We start from the raw sequence: 18,085 nt of genomic DNA, 5'->3' as shown, positions 1-18,085 counted from the left end.
CCAGTAATGGACACAACAACCAATGAATGTGGGAGCAAGTCTTGCTTATTTAGTGATTCCAGGTCAGGGTATAACATTTAGGGGCTGAGATACCTTTCCTACACAAAAAGCCAAATGAAATATAATGACCACAGGAGCAAGGAACAGTGGAAGCCACTGACAGAATATTATGCAAACTTGCTATCTGTTGTCAGGGTGGCACCAATTTAGCTTCATTTCTCCAGGAATCCAATCCACTCATCCGATGGACTTTATCCACAATGAGTTAGTGTTAACATGAATGAGTGAACTACCCTCTACTCACAGGCAAAGCACGTACAGGCAGGAATACAAAGATGGGGCATCTTATGCAGTTTTATTAAATTTGAGATTAATTTTGATGTCTAGCAGATATTTAATCACGTCAACCTGTCTATATACTTCAATGATTTGTACAGTTTCCTCATATATCTCGCACTTACGTGTGATCAACAGACTGGCAATGAATATTGACTTACTTAGGCAGTGGCAGCTGTGGCAGGTGGTCAATTCGCACCAGTTGGCGGATAAGGAAGCGACAAAGGTGCTGCAGAGAACGGACATTGCTGAACCGGGAAACAGGATAGAGGAGTTGCACTGGAGTAGGAGGAAGACCTGCAAAAAGGGAGATGATGAGCAAAGACTCAAACGATAGATCATTTTAAATTATGTAAGTAAAAAAAAATGGGTATGTTTTATAACAGGTTTACATTTCTTTTGTAACCATGTTTGTGCTTAAATTTAATTAAATCAGGTTTTTCCTTTCATAGTCTAAAAGATATAATATTAACTCTTACTCTTCAGGTCAAACGTTACCTATTTTTACCACGCTTCTTTTAACTTCACCAGTTTGTTGTCTGGTACAAATCTTGTAATCAATATTTAACTCACTTCCTATTGTCCGAATGACTTGAAATTTGCACACTTACTCACGTCTGATGACAATACATGAATCAATAATCAGTTTCACAAATTGATCAATTAATCAATGTTAATTAAGAAATGAAATTTTCATATGAAGAATAGTTCAATATTTCACCAACAGATGGCGCTAGTAACAGATAGAAATATTAAAGGAAGTGTTAAAATATTGATTAGAAAATTATACTAAAACAAACCCAAGACTAAAAAGTTGAATATATATATATATATAAACATTTAAAAAAAAAAAACCACGCTTATATTAAGTTAAAGTGTAGTAAAAAATAAAAAATAAGTCTCTCAAACACCACTTGGGCGCTTTTCATCAATCAACATTCAAAAAACACTTCTTAAAATTTAGCAAAAGCACCCACGAGTGATGTATGAGAGACTTATTTTTTACTTTTTACTACACTTTTTAACTTAATGTAAGCGTGGTTTTTAGAAAGTATTTATATAATATATATATATATATATATATATATATATATATATATATATATATATATATATATATATTTTATGTTTGAAACTGGTAAAAGTACCGTAATTTTTATCTGTTCAGGATGAAACTTTGTGACTTTCTCTTCTTTCCCCCAAATTAACAAACAGTTAAAAAAAAAAAAAAAGTTAAAGCTAATTTGTACAGCTTCTGAAAAAATGTTACATTTCCATGTCTTTTGGGTCTGTTCTGACCCACCCTTGACTTTAATGGATTTTCCACTAGATGTAGGATAGTTTGTTTGTTCACAACCCATAAAACACCCAAAATGTCATCTTTTCATCTCAGAATTTGTAAAGGCTTTTAGTATAACGACCTGGCTTTACAAAATGCAAAAAAAAGTTTCCAAATGTCAAATTTTTGCATAAGTGCTACACATTATGAACACAGTAATCTCCTTTGGGTCACCATTGACTCTGATGGATTTTCCACTGCATTTAGGGTAGTTTGTTTAGTCACAACACATAAAAACCACCTTCTTTACCACTCATGATAGGTGGACTATTAATTAAGTACACTGACTTTACAAACAGCAAAGAAACTTTCCAAATGTCACAGTTTTCTACCAATGATGCACATTTTGAACACTGCCATTTCCTTTGGGTCAGTTTTGAACGACCATATTTCTATATTTTTTTGAGCTTCTGTAAAAGCAAAATTTCTTTTTGGAAGAAATACAAGTATTGTCAAGTGGATTTGAGTCTCCACTTAGGGTACCGTTTATTTACATCCCATAAAAACATCAAGTGGATTTTAGCCTCCATTTAGAGTACTGTTTATTTACATCCATTAAAACATCCTAAATGCCATGTGTTCTAAAACTTAGAATCACTACTACAATTTAAGATGGTCAATCAATATAAAGTATGTTCAGGGTGAAAAACCTGACATCCAGGGCCCTTAAAAATAAGTGTAAGATTCAGGACAAAAAAGACCCGAAATACACAGCATTAAGTTTGCACTCAAAGAAGCTATGAGGGTCAAGTTAGCCGGTGACTCTAAATTCACCCGCTGGCAGTGCAAGCACTGTAGGCCCAGGCAAACATGGCAACCCAAATATCATAGTGTCCTTGGAAATTCCCATTACTATAAGTTGGCCCTACCATCAATCTCATCATATCCACAGTTTCCCCACTTTTAGAAAATAAAATCCTCTCGTGTCTGTACCTTTGTAATTACTAGAGAGGTGCAACATATTTACAACTCATTACCAGATGGATTATCAAATACGTTTTCAGTAGAAGGGAAAATGAAGTAACATAAAGAGAATAAAGAATCTCATCATTTTTATTGAAGTAGTGACTCGAACAGGACTGGTAGGACACTTTTAAACTTGAATAACATGTATATGTGATTTTCAATTTGATGATTTATAGCAGCACTTTCTCTGTAACACAATTAGCAGGACATATATAAGCTGCTTTTATAATTGACTCTGAACACAGTAATGTTTGCCTGAGATCAATGATGAAGTGAGTGAATAATCTGCCAGTTAATGTTTTGCTAAAAAGGGAAGAATATTAAAGATAAATCATCAATAACATGCTAAATTTTTCATTTTCTAAAATGGAAGTTGGCAGCCTCCATTTAGCCACTTCCTGCTTGCTTGTATCTTCCACTAGATACCACAGATGAGATGGGATGGGATATTTATAAGTGCGAGTATACAGTAAAGATATGAATGAATCAGGCCTTCACTGAATGGAAGAGGGGTCACTCAAACAATCCCACAACAGAAAATACAATTACCCAGACAAATTAAAAAACAAGAGGATGAAGAAGTGTCCCATTACAATGGATACTGAACAACATGTGATGATGCATCCTGCCATTGGTTGCAGATTGGCAGGGCAAGGTTAGAACTTACAGTAATTAATCTCTGTCTACTAAAACTTGGATAAAAGATTGGACCAGAGCTACTAATAGTCAGTCAGTCATTGTCCAACCCGCTATATCCTAACTACAGGGTCACGGGAGTCTGCTGGAGCCAATCCCAGCCAGCACAGGGCGTAAGGCAGGAACAAGCCCCGGGCAAGGCGACAGCCCACCACAGGGCACACACACACACCAAGCACACACTAGGGACAATTTAGAATCGCCAATCCACCTAACCTGCATGTCTTTGGACTGTGGGAGGAAACTGGAGCGCCCTGAGGAAACCCACGCAGACACGGGGAGAACATGCAAACTCCATGCAGGGAGGACCCGGGAAGCGAACCCAGGTCTCCTTACTGCGAGGCAGCAGCGCTACCACTGTGCCAACGTACCACCCAAGCCACTAATATTCATCTAACAAATGGCGGGGTCTGTGAGATCTTTGCTGACAGCTAACAAGATTATGGTTGCTCAGGCAAACAACTAATTCTAAAGTAATGTTATGATAGATAACAATGGCAAAAAAAAATGGCAAAGACACTATAACACAGATTGATAAAACAGGCACAATTTGCTTACCAGGCACCCTGGAGCGCAGAAAGTAGAGGAACTTGCCATTTTTGGAGTGCATGATGGCCCGCTCAATGAACTCCACCACAGACTGACAGCGGTCCTCAAACTTCGGGTGGCACCAGAGGCTGAAGGTCCCTGCAGAGGCAGAAGTAAGACTTGTTTTTAGCTGAAAAATGGGTCAGGATAAGAGTGGATTAGAGTTCACACAGCATATGCAACACCCATTAACACTGATCCCCAACCAAACCCATTTATTCGTTTATCTAAAGGGGTAGCAAGTAAAAAAAAATTGATAACCAGTTATAGTATAGGTGCAGAGTGGGATTCATCATACTTTGTCAATTTGCTTTCAGACAGATGGAAATGTTCCTTTTAACCACAACGACAGCTGAAATAAGGTTAATGCACAGGGATGCCTGGCCGACTCTCTGGCAAGGAGAACAGCTTAACAGTATAGAAGGAACTGAACTGCTGCTTCCCTGTATTCAGATGATTTAAGCATAAAAGTAGCACACCCACTAGGCAGATCCCACATGGGCTGTCCCAGACATGATCTAACAGAGAAAACCCAGTGTCACACTCAGGATATGCTAGAGGGTATTATAGCTCTTAAGTTACAGTATCTCGTAAATTCCCAAGTGGACCTAGAGAAAAGCCAAGCAAAATGACACCTTTTATTGGCTAACTAGAAAGATTACAATATGCAAACTTTCGAGGTAACTCAGGCCCCTTCTTCAGGCAAGATGTAATCAAGGGGCCTGAGTTACCTCGAAAGCTTGCATATTGTAATCTTTCTAGTTAGCCAATAAAAGGTGTCATTTTGCTTGGCTTTTCTCTACATTCATAATGGCTAACACGGTACAACACCCTAGTACTACAAGTGGACCTAGAAAACATTTTTCAGGATAAGTTGGCCTAGTCTGCCTAGCTTACCATACCGATATTGTGTGGATAAAAAACAAGTTTTAAAGTGGCTTTGTCAATTCTGTGTTAACAGAAACAATTAGAATTACTAAACACACCATATATGTAAAGACAATTCCAAACAAAAGCTGCAGAAATCCGGTTTTAATAAGGAGTTACCTTATTACATTGATTCCATAACCATTGTTTTGACATCATTTTAACAGGCCTAACAATAAATTAACTTTCAAAGAATGTCACAGGCCAGGGACCTAGATCACAAGAAGTGATCCAACATAACCCACACCCTGTCCTTCATTGCTGTAGCATTTCTGATCCAGTATTTCAAACAGTATCTCCTGACTGAGCCTACTGTAAATTCCCAAACATGACATACCAAAACTACGGAGTGTTTTTGAGGAATCAAGACAAAAGGTACCAAATGTCAAGTGGGCAAGCACTCAATAATGAAAAGTGGCACTAAAAGCATTCCATTAGGTGGCTTCCATTAGGTGAAGGGTAATGTGAAGCACACCCACCAAACCCAGGTTTCTAATATCTCATCTACAGCTATGTAAGGCCGGAGCTGTCCCAGCTATATGCTTTCTGTTAGGACAGAGAGTTATTGTGGCTATTGATGCCCCCAACTTCCTATCCTGTCGTGTCTATCCGTTGGGATGGAGAATAAGGCACAAAATGGACCAAACAGTCTCCCATTAAAGAATGCATCAGCTCGCTTTACTACACTGTCACTTCCTGTCCAGATCATCTTCCCGGGCAGTGCAGACAACCAAGGCGTTCAACCACAGATGATGCACTGGGCCTTTCTGATAAACAAGCAAGACGAATAGGAAGTGCAGAAACCACACAGCCTATGCTACCACAGCAGCATGCACCTGCTGGACAGTGCTCGTCTGTAGGAGACAGATGTTGTCTTCATGTGCTAGACCAAATCATTGGTATCAGGCCTCTCCTTGAGGTGTTCAGAACACTTTTTTTCTTTTCATTGTTATAGCAGAGGTCATGCTGAAACAAGGAATCTGCAAGGGGAGCCACATACACACAGAAACGATACTGTTAACCAATATTGCCAAATAACTAAGCTGTTTAGTGTAGTGATTTGTCACGTTGTGCATATAAAGCATTTTGTCCACTATGGAAAATACTATTTAAAAAATACAGCGTGAAATGCTGACCGAGCTTGGTGGGTCAGGATTCTTGCATGAGCTTTTCCAATTGAGCCAAGTTGGATTTTTTTCTGCCCGTTGTGAACTCTGATGGTGTATTTGAACTATTCAAGGAACCCAAATGAAGACCAAGAAAGCCAAAAATATGAATAAAAAGTGTTCTAAAAGAAATGTCATCAGCACCAGTAGAACAAGGAAAAGTAGCAAACAAAATGATGGAAATAAGAAATCCAAGATGCCCTTGAGCCCCTGTAGGGATTCTAACTACCAAGTGGGGATCCCTGGTCCTCTTTCCTATATTTACAGTGCCATAACCCTTTGCACAGTGGACTGTCTTCCTTCCACTGATTGAATTCCTTATACCTCTACTCTCCATTTAACACTCACTTGGCTGGCAGCAAATAAGAGGCTTTATACGTCAAGCAAACACAGTAGAATCTCTTAGGCCATTTACCTAGAGCCCTCTCTGGAGGCCCAGGTACTCCTAAGCTCCAAACACCACTTGAAGGGTCAGGCCTTTCATAACTTAGCTAGTCTTTGACAATAGCTAGCAGGTGACCATGAACAACAGAGGAAAAAGAAAAGTCTTGCCATTCTTTAGTAAGTTGGGAAAAATCCTTTCTAATGGCCAGTCATCACCCACTACCTTTAAAGTATGCAAAGTCTCTGGGGTCTTTAGCAACCCCTGTTAGAACAGCTACGTAATGTAAACCCATTTGAATTTTGCTCTTAGGGCCTTTCAGAGCCCTGTTAGTGTTTAATGGTTCACTTGCTACCCCTCTTAATATTCCACCAGCAGGTCTGCAGTTTGATACTTGTTGGGCTTTAGGGATCAGTTGCTATATTAAGCCATTATCCCACTGCAAAATATTCCTAATGAACATGACCCCACAATTTTAGCTTTGTAATGAAATAATCCCTCATACCCAGGAGTCATAAAATCTCCACTCCTCTCCAAATTAGTATAGTCCATCTCTGCCTTGTCCTTACCTCTGTAGTGCTCCATACGTGTGTGGTGCGTAATGCTTTGAGAGCGGAAGCTCAAGCTCAAGATGTAACGGGGATCTGAGCTATCTCTGACAAGAAATGAGCCGTCTGGCTTTCCTTTGAGCTTGACTTCTGCATCCTCCCATGTCATGGGACCCCAGTACCAGCCGCACTGCAGAATAAGGGGGTGGGGTGTGAAGGTAAAAAACGGTCAGACAAAGATTTGGAGTAGTTAGCACACAAAGGCAAAAAAGGAGATCATGTCCTACCTTTTCCAGCTCTCTCAGGCTAGCAGCAAAGCTACTAGACACAGACCTGCTTATAGGACAGTGAAGGGCCTGTGGTGGTAGAGACTGGACACTTGAGGAATGGACATCGCTCTGCAACGAGGAAGGAATAGGAAGGACCCGGAGAAACGTATCTAAAAGAATCCAGACACAGGTAGGTTAGGATAAATGGACAGCTTTGTGCAAATATAATAACAATGTCCTGTTCTCTAGTTGCGTCAGAAGCACCACGTTAACTGGACTAATGAGACAAGATGTGAAACATCCTACTGCTGGTGCTATGGCAGCAGTGACGCTAGCCTCATCTATGGCAGGACCATGACCCCGTGTGCAAGAAATGGTACAGAAGCACCACCTGCTCTCCATCCCTTCAACTAGGGACGTGACAACACCTCAACTGCATGGCTCATTCCACAAGTTAATCCAGCTGCTGGAGGGGCTCAAAGAGATTTCTGCCAAAGCGTTCCAAGCCAAGCAGTCTCCTCGCCCATATACTAACTTTAATATGCGTTTCTTTAGTCTCAAGAGTGTCTTACCATTGAGGCTGATGCTATGCTGCAGGGTAACATGGGAAGAAGAAGGAGGCAGAGGGAGAGACTGGAAGGAGGCCCCCATAGGGCCGTCTAGGAATGGCCCAGGCTGCGGCCTGCTTATATCATCTGTAACAGAAGACAGTTTACAAGTTCAATGTGTACGTCCCACACCGATCAGCTCAGTGTCCTCCTGCATTGAATTTTTAATTGCGCACCCACACCGACACAGACACACACACACATTCTGTGTATGTGTAGGCATAAGCATACGCACAGAGCCCGAAAACAAAGAGGACCCAGGTGGAGCAAGGAAGCTACTGACAAAAGGGGGCTTGGCTTTATACAAATTCAAGGAAATTGCTGAGCTCTTTGAGATTAGACTTGAGGCAATACCCACCACAGGCTGGCAAAAGCATTGTCTGCAGGCTGCAGCAGCCCGAGAGGGTGCCAGCTTATAACACCACAGAGACGAGGTGCTGTCTGCAAAAAAAAAAAAACTGCAAGTATTACTAAGTAGATTTCACTGTCTGCAGCAGCCAAAAGAAGATTGCAGCCATGGAGCACCTCCCATGGGTACTACAAATGAGACAAAAGAGAGACACCTGCACACAAAGAGTAAATATGAGAGGGCATCATCTAGAGAAATGGAAGGGGCAACAGGAGAAGAAGCCATCTGCAAATACTGTTCCAACAGGTAGAGAGGCCAATTCATGCAAACACTATACAGATAATATGCATGGAGATGATCACCCGCAGACAATATACTAAGCACTATTAGGATAAGGTGTCATCCACTAAAATGGAAAGAATGAAAGAGAGAGGGGAAACTGCATCAACATTAACGCTACAACAACAGGGCACAGAAAGATGATCACCTGGAGACACTGCAAATTGTATATGTGGAATGAAAAATCCTGCAGACAATGGACAATGCAGACAAAAACAGCCCATTGTGATGACACTATACAAGAGTAGCAAGGGAGAACTTTCTATAGAAAATATATGGAAAGCAAACATGGAGATCACTTCTACGCCAGCTGACCCAGCTTTATTACAGAGTGTCTACCACCTCCAAACTTAGCAAACAATTAGACAAGGACAGCCCAACTTGAGTCCATAAGCCACCAAACAGATTCACAGAGAAGGCAATACAAGCCTTTAAGAGTAGGTGCCATCTAAAGACATTTACATGCACTTTAACAACCAGGCAATTTAGAAAAACCCAGTTTCACAAATGCCACGTATACCCTGTAGCATGCGGCCAGGGCGCCTTCACAGTGGGAGGACCGAGGGAACAAGCAACTCTTATTCTAGTTAGAGAAATCGAGATATTGGTCTCGGAGAAACCTGGGTCAATACACGTAGATTTCTCTGCAAGCAACCAGTTATATGGCCGTGTGAACCCTTAACTGGATTACACTTAAAGATTTCGTACTTCTGCTTATGTCCTTTGCACTTTGTTAGGCTGTGCATGTCTGTGACCACCAGTCCTTGCTTCACACATGTGTCCAGCAGTCACGGTAGTAAAAGTTGAAAGTGTCCACAAAGATCAATTTCCTGAGGCAAATGCTCAGGTGAGATTGTGTTATTCCTTCTTCTGGCTGTAATAATCTGTCTCCATATTTCAGAAATTGCTAAATTTATGTTGATGAGCTGAATGTATTGTGTTAAGCTCAGCAGCACACTCTCAGGAACAGATTCAAAGTAAAAAGTGCATTACATAGCCCAGTTACTTTTTCAAGCAGTACTCATTTAACTGCAGTGAAATACCTATGATATTTTTCCAAGAAGCACTTGATGTAAAGCAAGAAGCAAATGTATTGGTACGCCTTTGCAGGGCTCGATTGCATAGCCAAGCAGAAAAGACTGTGTGATCTAGTGACACTGCAAAGTGTTCATACCACGAATCATCCAAGGCTCAGGTTGCAAATGGAAAAAGAGGATGGATGTTATTATTTCACATCACACAAAGGACTAAACGTGTTTATAAAATGCAAGACAATAATCACATTTGGCTGTGTTTCGGTTGATTTCATGAAGGTTCATATACAGGTTAGGATTTAATACCAAATGCTGGCAGTTTTTCATGGAAAAGAAGAAAAAAAGTAACAAACGATTTGTAACGCATTACATTTTACAATAAGTAACTATGTAACATATTTAGTTACTCTATTTTGTAAGCAATGTTTTAAAAGTAATGTTCCCCATAGTCCTCTGTACTCATTTTCAGATTCACAGCGGCAGGTGACGATGTTTAGTACTTTTTTGCGCAGTTTAATAACGTTGGAACATTTTGCCAAGGGAGAACACCATAACTGGACTCATTCGTGTAAATTGAGGATTTTAAGAGGCCAGGTTTCTGCCTTAACTGGGTTATTCACCCCATCCTGATATTGCATGTGCACATATAAATGCACTCATCGAGAACATAACAGAAGAGTAGGATCAAACTACAGATACTGCGCACACACACTACGTAGACGAGTGTTTTAAAGTTAATGTGTACTTCTTGCAGGCCCTGCTTAAGTAAGAGAGACAGAGGACAGCTGACTAGCACAAAGGGTCCTCCAAGGTTCCTATACTTTGTCTAAGTCACTCAGACAAGCAACACAGAATTTGCCAGGCCAAAGAGCCATGGCTGAAGAGACCACGAAAGGCACCACCTCTCAGCTCATTCTTTGAATAACCTGTCAAGCAGCATTTGACAAATGGCAATTCTAAAGTCGATAATTCATCTGAATTATTTACACAGTTAAAGTGACAGCAGATACTGCAAAGATTTGAAGCATTCAGGTGTCAGGTAACAAAACTAAGAGAGGCCCTGAATTACATAGGATGCTATGCTGTACGCAGTAAGCAGCTCCTTTGCTTAAGTGATATGGAGTGGTGAAAAACCACAGAAGAACACTAGAAAACTGGCTGTGTACCAACAGCAGGATGCAAAAGCCAAGAACAGAGAGTGAAAAAGAAAGATGTCATCCACAGGCTTCAGTAAGTACACAGATGGAGATTACAGGATTGTACTGAATAAGAAAATAAAATGGACCCTGAACACTGACCCCAAATAGAGTGAAAGCAGTAGCAGATGAGTGATAGCCTCGGACGAGAAAGAGGAGAGTAAGATGCGGGACATCTGTCTGCTAACAGGAAGAGCACCAGCCTAATCCCAGAAAATGGAGACAGAACAGATAAATGGCATGTTTACTTACAACTAAGTAGAAGAGAAGCAGGTTTCCACAAGAATGAGGAGACAGGCTGGATGAATACGCTCCTCGTAAGAGAATGAGGAGATCAAGAAGAAGACAGGCCAACTCCACAGAAAAATGAGGAAGGCAATCAGTCCAAAAGCAGAAGCAGAATCAGGAGAGACAACACGTGAGTGGCATTTTCACATGAGAATGAGGAGACTGAAGACAAAAGCCAGCAGTCTGTGCAGTAGTGAAAAGTGTTGAGTACATGAGTGACAACATCACGCTAGAATGAAGAAATCAGCAGCATTAGTAGTAGAACAATTGGACCACGATGATGAGTAGCAACCTTGTGGTTAAAAAAAATCAAACTGCTTCATAAAATCAAAAAGACAGTCAGCAGTCTGTACAAAAATGGAAAAAGCAACACATGAGCTACAGCCTCAAACTAGAATGAAGGGACTAAGCAGATAAGCAGCAGCCTCACATTAGAATGAAGAGACCAAACTGATGAGCAGCAGCCTTACTCCAGAAAATATCAACTAAGTTGATGACCAGCAGCATCTTACTAGAATGAAAGAGCCAGGCTTTCTCGTAGGAGAAAGAGGAGATCTAAAAAGAAGAGCAGGAGTCTGTACAGTAATGAGAAAAGCAAGCACATGAATAGCAGCGCTCACACAAGAATAAGGGCCACTAAGCAGATGAGCAGAAATATTACAGTAGATTGAAGAGACGCCAGCTGCCTTGCAGGGACGTGAAGACACCAAGAAGATGAACAGCACCTTCTCATTAGAATATAACAGAAAACCCAGCCTGCTAATAACCACACACAGGTCAGGCTTACAGGCTTTCCGATTTGCTAGGGCAAGAAGAGTAACTTGCCATCCACATTTCCCAAATCTGGACCAGAAAGCACAATCATTTTGCTTTTCAAATGGAAATGGAGGCCGACAAACCTCTCACACACACACACACACACACACACACACACACACACACACACACACACACACACACACACACACAGAGGGAACAGGAAACGGATCCAGTACCTAGCAAGCTGAGGCTGCGTCGAGGAGGGGGAGGTGGAGTCGGCGGATGAGTTGAATTCAGACCCCGTCGGGAGATGTCCACATCCACCAGAGATACTGTTTCACCTGTTGGAATAAACAAGAAATGTAAAAGATTTATTCTGTTAGATCAATGCAGTTATTGTAAACACAATGGCAATACCTTACTGATTCACTTTACATGCACATACTCTTTAAATCTGCACACAAACAGTACAAGTGACTTGCTCAGGGTACGCATCATACTGATTACTGTCATTTTGGAAAGAAGTGCGTGACAGGCATGTTTTCGTACCGAGATGAAAAAGACACAGGTACTTAATGACAACAAATTCTGTTTTTAATGGTTTGATGGAAGTTGACTTTTACACATACATCCTCTGTCAAGTCTGCAGTAGCACTTTGTTGTTTCAGCACTTCATGGCAGACTCTGCATAGCATATCCTGCTGCACCACTCCAATGATCAGAAACTACTAGTGACCTTATGTGCTTGATAAAACAGAACACTGCATGTATTTTCAACCTTTAAAATTCCACTGGCACAAACGTAATTCAAAAACTAATGTGTTTTCCTCCTCAAACAAATTGCAAAATTCTAGGATTGTACTGAAAATTTTAACTTGGAGGACAATGACGCAGACAGAGAAAGTAGTCACAGTGTAATGGATGATAACGTGGGCCGCATTCTCATCCTCTTGCTGTTGAGACCAGACTTTATTATGAAAATTGAGAAGTCAGGGGAGTGTTTCAGACAGAGATGTTTTAGACTCTTGATCTTGAACTGTGAGTACTGCTTACTCTTGTGTTTGGCAGACTGTGGCAAACAGATTATTCTCATCCAAATAACAATTTTATTAGCAAATTAGAACAGGCCATTGAGCCCAACAAGTTCATTCATCCTATTCATCTCTGTTATCCAAAATAATAATCATTTTGAGATTTGTAGGCCGTCTTACTCTCTTCTCTATCACATTACTTGGTCATTTATTTCATGTGTCTGTGGTTCTTTGTGTGAAGAAAAACCCATGACGATTTGCACCAGATCTGCCCTTAACAAGTTTCCAATCGTATCTCGTGTTCTTCTTGCAGAATTTATGTTATTTTATTGCCTTTGCTGAAATTTAAGTGTTGGAAGATTCATCAGTGGTTTCTTTCTGCACAGGCATTTTCTTGATGCTTGTGCCTCCTTACATTCAGCAACTTATAGTCACAGACATTAACCATTACATAGAATAATTTATGTTTCCTCTACTTACAACATAGTAATCAAGATACTGTACTTCTGTTATAGAAGTCTCACGTTCATTAGGAGGAAAGGAAGAGAGAGAATTTTAGACTTCAGAAAGTCTCACTCATAAATAACATGATAATACATGATAATAAATCTGATCTTGACCTTATATGGGAAAATAAAGTTCAGATATCTTTAGCTTAGCAAAGGAGAGAAAGGGGCAAATCACAAAAAAAAAAAAAACAGTCCACACTCAATATTTTTAAAGGTGAACAAAGAAATGGGCATGACAGTACCCAAACCTCAAATAGTAATCCCCACACACAAATTTGTCAGAAACCGTTAGCGGATAGGGTGCCAGGAAACACAGAAACAATATATGCTATGGCATAATAAAACCAAGAAATACCCTTTAGCTCTCAAAAAACAAAGTGTGACTGTCTGTTTTGTAAAAGAAGATCTGAAAAGGATAGTTTCATAAACTTATTCACCACATCTTTGTGTCAAGACACTACACCACAGTTCCCACTGTGTTGCAGCAGCAGTTTCAATGCCAACACATTTATGTTCTGTACGATATGACTGGATTCTAAGAAAGGCTCTGCTCCATGCATCTGGATTTTCCCAAGTCTCAGATATAGCTGCTTAAGATTTTTGAAATCTATCTAGCTCTCTCTCTATTATATTATATATATATATATATATATATATATATATATATATATATATATATATATATATATATATATGGTTGAAATAGTTTACTGTCAAATAATGCAAAGAGTACGCGACACGTGTTTCACCCTAATTCTGGGCTCATCAGGCGTACACACTCTACTGCACTCCCTCTCGGGAATCGAACCTCGGACGTCAGCGCCAGAGGCGAAGCCCCCTAACGTTGCGCCACGGCGTGTGGTTCGTTTATTTGACAGCATGTAGATCGGGGTGTGGGATATGGCCGGCCTGTCACCCTGGCCAACACCCCCAGGCCGCCAGATGGAGCTGTCCCTGCTGCATGGAAGTGCCCCGAATACCAGCAGGGAATCATGGATGATGGAGTTTTCCTTTACAGCCCTGCTGGATATCACAGGGGCCAACAGATGACGCTGCAGGGAGGCCCAGAGAGTTGTTTGTGCCCTATAACCCGGAAGTTCGTCATAGGCAAGTTCCGGGGTTGAAGAAAAGGACTTTTTATCTGACCCGGAAGTGATAAGAAATCACATGGACTGTAGGATGGGAAACACTTCCGGGTCAGGGAATATAAAAGGACTATGGGAAATCTCAGATGTTGAGCTGAGCTGGGTGGAAGGGTGGGCAACGCGTCTGGGAGTGGAGGATTGTGTTTATTGTTATTTGATTATTGATTTATTATTGAGTATTGTGGAGAGGAGGGTGCTTTGTGCACATTTATTATTATTATTATTAATAATAAACTATTATTTGGACTTTTATCTGGTGTCTGACGTCTAGTTTGAGGGTTCAAGGGGTCACGGAGACCCTTAATCTGTCACAGGGGTAATTACATTCACGTCATTCGTAGTCTGTGTCAAAATCTGATTGTATGGGTGGTTATCTACCAGGTAACGCTTGTGGTTGGCCAGCAAGTCTGCTAACATCCGCCACGGTGCCCCTCAGTTGTGAGAAGCAGATTATAGAATGGTTGAAATAGTTTACTGTCAATAATGCAAAGAGTACGTGACACGTGGTTTCGCCCTAATTCTGGGCTCATCAGGCGTACACACTCTACTGCACTCCCTATAAATAAAAGCCAAATACCTCTGACTCACTCATCACGAAATTTCCCAAACCATGAGGATTTGGGACTTGAAATTTGAATGTAGGTTACCCTTGGCCATAGGTGCTCTCTACGAAACGGTTTAAAAAATTTTGTGGGTCAAGCGCGAAAGCCAAGTTTATAACTTTAAAACTTTATTTTGTTTTTTTACATGGGCACATGTAATTTTGTGGAACAGTTGCTGGGATGTGTTGCTTGGTTACTGGAAGTGTGGTCAAGCAGTGTGATGTTTTAAATGGGCAGTGCAGCATTTCTGATGCCTCCAAGATTGTTGACAGTGAATTTAGTGCGTTGTTGTGTTTTGAGAGACTTACAGTTTAAGAATACTTTGCAATCTTAGTACGACTATAAATTTTGCATTTGTGTTTTGGTTTGTGATTTTTTTTACACCTCCCGGTTTTGACTTTCACGTTGTGTGCAGCTTTGATCACATATAGCAAACCTTTCTTGCCAGGTCTTTTGTAGCAGGGAAATTTGAGTTTGAAAAAAGGAGGTTGGCCCTGCCTATGTTGTGACTCAGCTAAACAAAGTTTTTTTGTCTGGCCATTAAACAACAAAAAAATAAAAAAATATATTTTGCCTTTCCTCTCTGGCAGAACAGACATCACATGATGATGTCATTCTGGCCAGTCTAGAGTTTGATCACAATGATCTCAGTGTCCATGGTTATATGTTTTTGGTGGCAGTCCTATTTAGGACTGAGCCGTTGTGCTCTACAATTATACAGACTGCGTTTCCAAAGAATTTGTTAGCTTTAGGAAACTTCGTTTATTTTTTTGGGCTTTTGACTTTCACTTTGACCAATTTTCTTTTCAACTTTTGAGCCCATTTAGCCCATCTGTTTGAGGTCCTGATTTCTTGGATGCTCTTCTTGAATTTCATCTAAATGGGACCACTACCTTCACTCATTCAACTACTCAGATCTCTTCAGTCACCTTTATGAATAAATCAAATCAGTGAAAACAGTTCTTCTCGAGGTAAACAAGAACAAAGTGGCAACATGACATGTTCCAGTCCGCCAACATTTCTTTTTAAAAGATATAGGGGAAAAAGACATAGAATAATAAACATAGTCAACAACTATGCAATGAGGATTCTGGTCAAACGGGATAAAAACCCACTCAAGGAAAACATTCTTACAAATGTGGTCACTGACTAATGGGTGCACTCAGAACCTCCCCCAAACTATGCGACTCTTTAATTCCACCAGGGGGGGTAAACGTTAATATTTAACATTAAACATAGTTATTGTCTGTTTTTTTCACCTGTATTATTATCATTCTTTAATTTAATATTATTTATTGTATCAGTATGCTGCTGCTGAAGAATGTGAATTTCCATTGGGATTAATAAGTATCTATCTATCTATCTATCTATCTATCTATCTATCTATCTATCTATCTATCTATCTATCTATCTATCTATCTATCTATCTATCTATCTATCTATCTATCTATCTATCTAATTCTTTCCTTATGTGTATGGTGAGCTGGTAGGTTGGTTATGTTATTCAACATGGGAGAGTAACATTGGCCATGTTGTAGTCAATTGTTTTTACTTGAAGCAAACAGCTTAGATGCATTCTTTCTTTAAAACAGAGCAGATTTTTAATTTAAACAATTTTTATTCAAACAATGCAAATCACTTCAGTACCAACAGTAGTCTAAGAATATGCAAAATTATAAGGTACGGTTTTCCACTTAAACAAACGGTGTGATTTTTTTTAAATAGACAAGCAATACAAATTTATATTTTAACAATACACTTTACTGCAAAGACTAGCTTATAAACAATGAATCATAAATATCGTACTCCAGAGGTGAAAGGTGAGACTAACAATGCCGAGGGCATCGCCTGAGCAAAATAATTGGGGTGATTTGTGTTTTAAGTGTGTTCACAAATTATTTATTTTGAGGACTTAATGACTACTTTTTTGAAGCAATGCTCACAAATACCATCTTTTAAATTTGCTGTTTCTAGTCTATCAATGGGTTTGAAATTGAAATATGTACATTTTTTCAGTATGTGTTGAGCTGCACAACTTCATTACCCATAAAACCTGGTGTATGGGTCACTGTGTGGTTGTTAAAAGCTAGCAGTTCAGCACAATGTGCAAGTGCCTCTGGCTACTGTCCGTCTTCTTTGTCCGTAATTTAAGAAGTCAAGGCTTGCTGTCAAAAAACAGGGCCTGTTAAAGCTTATTAAGGCATTCCTTGTGTGAGTTTGGGCTGTACAAGAAATAAACTGTTGTTGTAAAATGCACTGAAGATATTAGAAATGAGTACAAACTGCAGAAGTCATGTACAGCTTCTAAATAATTTCAGTCTTCACTGTCACTCCTTTTTGGTATTCTTATCCAACGTGGGAAAAAAAGCACTAACTGTAGTTAAAGGCAGAAACTGTCCAATAATTGTTCAGAACAATGTTACCCAATGAAATTGTCGTTTGGGGTTTTGTAAAGCTTTTAGGCTCAACTTCTCTGATCCATACAGGTAGTGTCAGTGATGACTACATGTTGTTTATCGTTGTAGTGTTTGTCGTGTGCATATTCTTTATATTCTGCTTGAGGACATTTAACCAATGGATTCTAAGTGATTAAAATTTTGCCACCTAAAAAAAGAAAACAATACACAATAACACGAGTACTGTAATTCAAATTTTACACAAATGTGACATTGCATTAAGCCAGTTAACCAGCTACAGCTGCAAGCCTGCTTGCATGTACAATTGTTTTACATTTACTTTAACTACCAAAAATGAGACAACTGTCTGATGCCCATTTGGCACCCTTTTTGTGCATGATGATACCAGGATAGCCCTTGGCCCTCCCACGCCCTGAGCCTGATTAGGAGGTTACAAAATGGATAGAAGAACCTTTGGTAGGATTTTTTTTATGATTAATAACAAAAAATATGTATGGTTCATTTCATATTGTAACAAAATAAAATGCAAAGGTCAAGGTGGTGAAGTAAAACAGTTGCACAGTAATCTAATGAGCGTCAAATCGGTCAGAT

General features: G+C 39.9%; 1 protein-coding gene across 3 annotated transcripts in view; it reads right to left on the bottom strand.

The window, feature by feature from the left end:
* socs7 (suppressor of cytokine signaling 7) overlaps positions 1-18,085 on the bottom strand; it is a 106,760-nt gene that overhangs the window by 23,994 nt on the left and 64,681 nt on the right. For 2 of the 3 annotated variants that reach the window (XM_028819996.2, XM_028819995.2), the window contains exons 3-8: positions 12,027-12,131; positions 7,790-7,912; positions 7,236-7,387; positions 6,970-7,138; positions 3,896-4,024; positions 498-633 (exon numbers count right to left, since the gene is read on the bottom strand). In XM_028819996.2, the coding sequence (XP_028675829.2) occupies positions 498-633; positions 3,896-4,024; positions 6,970-7,138; positions 7,236-7,387; positions 7,790-7,912; positions 12,027-12,131 (814 nt within the window). The remainder of the gene's footprint in view (positions 1-497; positions 634-3,895; positions 4,025-6,969; positions 7,139-7,235; positions 7,388-7,789; positions 7,913-12,026; positions 12,132-18,085) is intronic. The other variant, XM_028819997.2, reaches the window with a different exon arrangement.

The sequence above is a fragment of the Erpetoichthys calabaricus genome, chromosome 14 (assembly GCF_900747795.2).
Source record: "Erpetoichthys calabaricus chromosome 14, fErpCal1.3, whole genome shotgun sequence".
In the NCBI taxonomy this organism is placed as follows: Eukaryota; Metazoa; Chordata; class Cladistia; order Polypteriformes; family Polypteridae; genus Erpetoichthys; species Erpetoichthys calabaricus.
The sequence above is the reverse complement of the archived record's forward strand: the minus strand, read 5'-3'. Positions and strand labels throughout refer to the sequence as shown.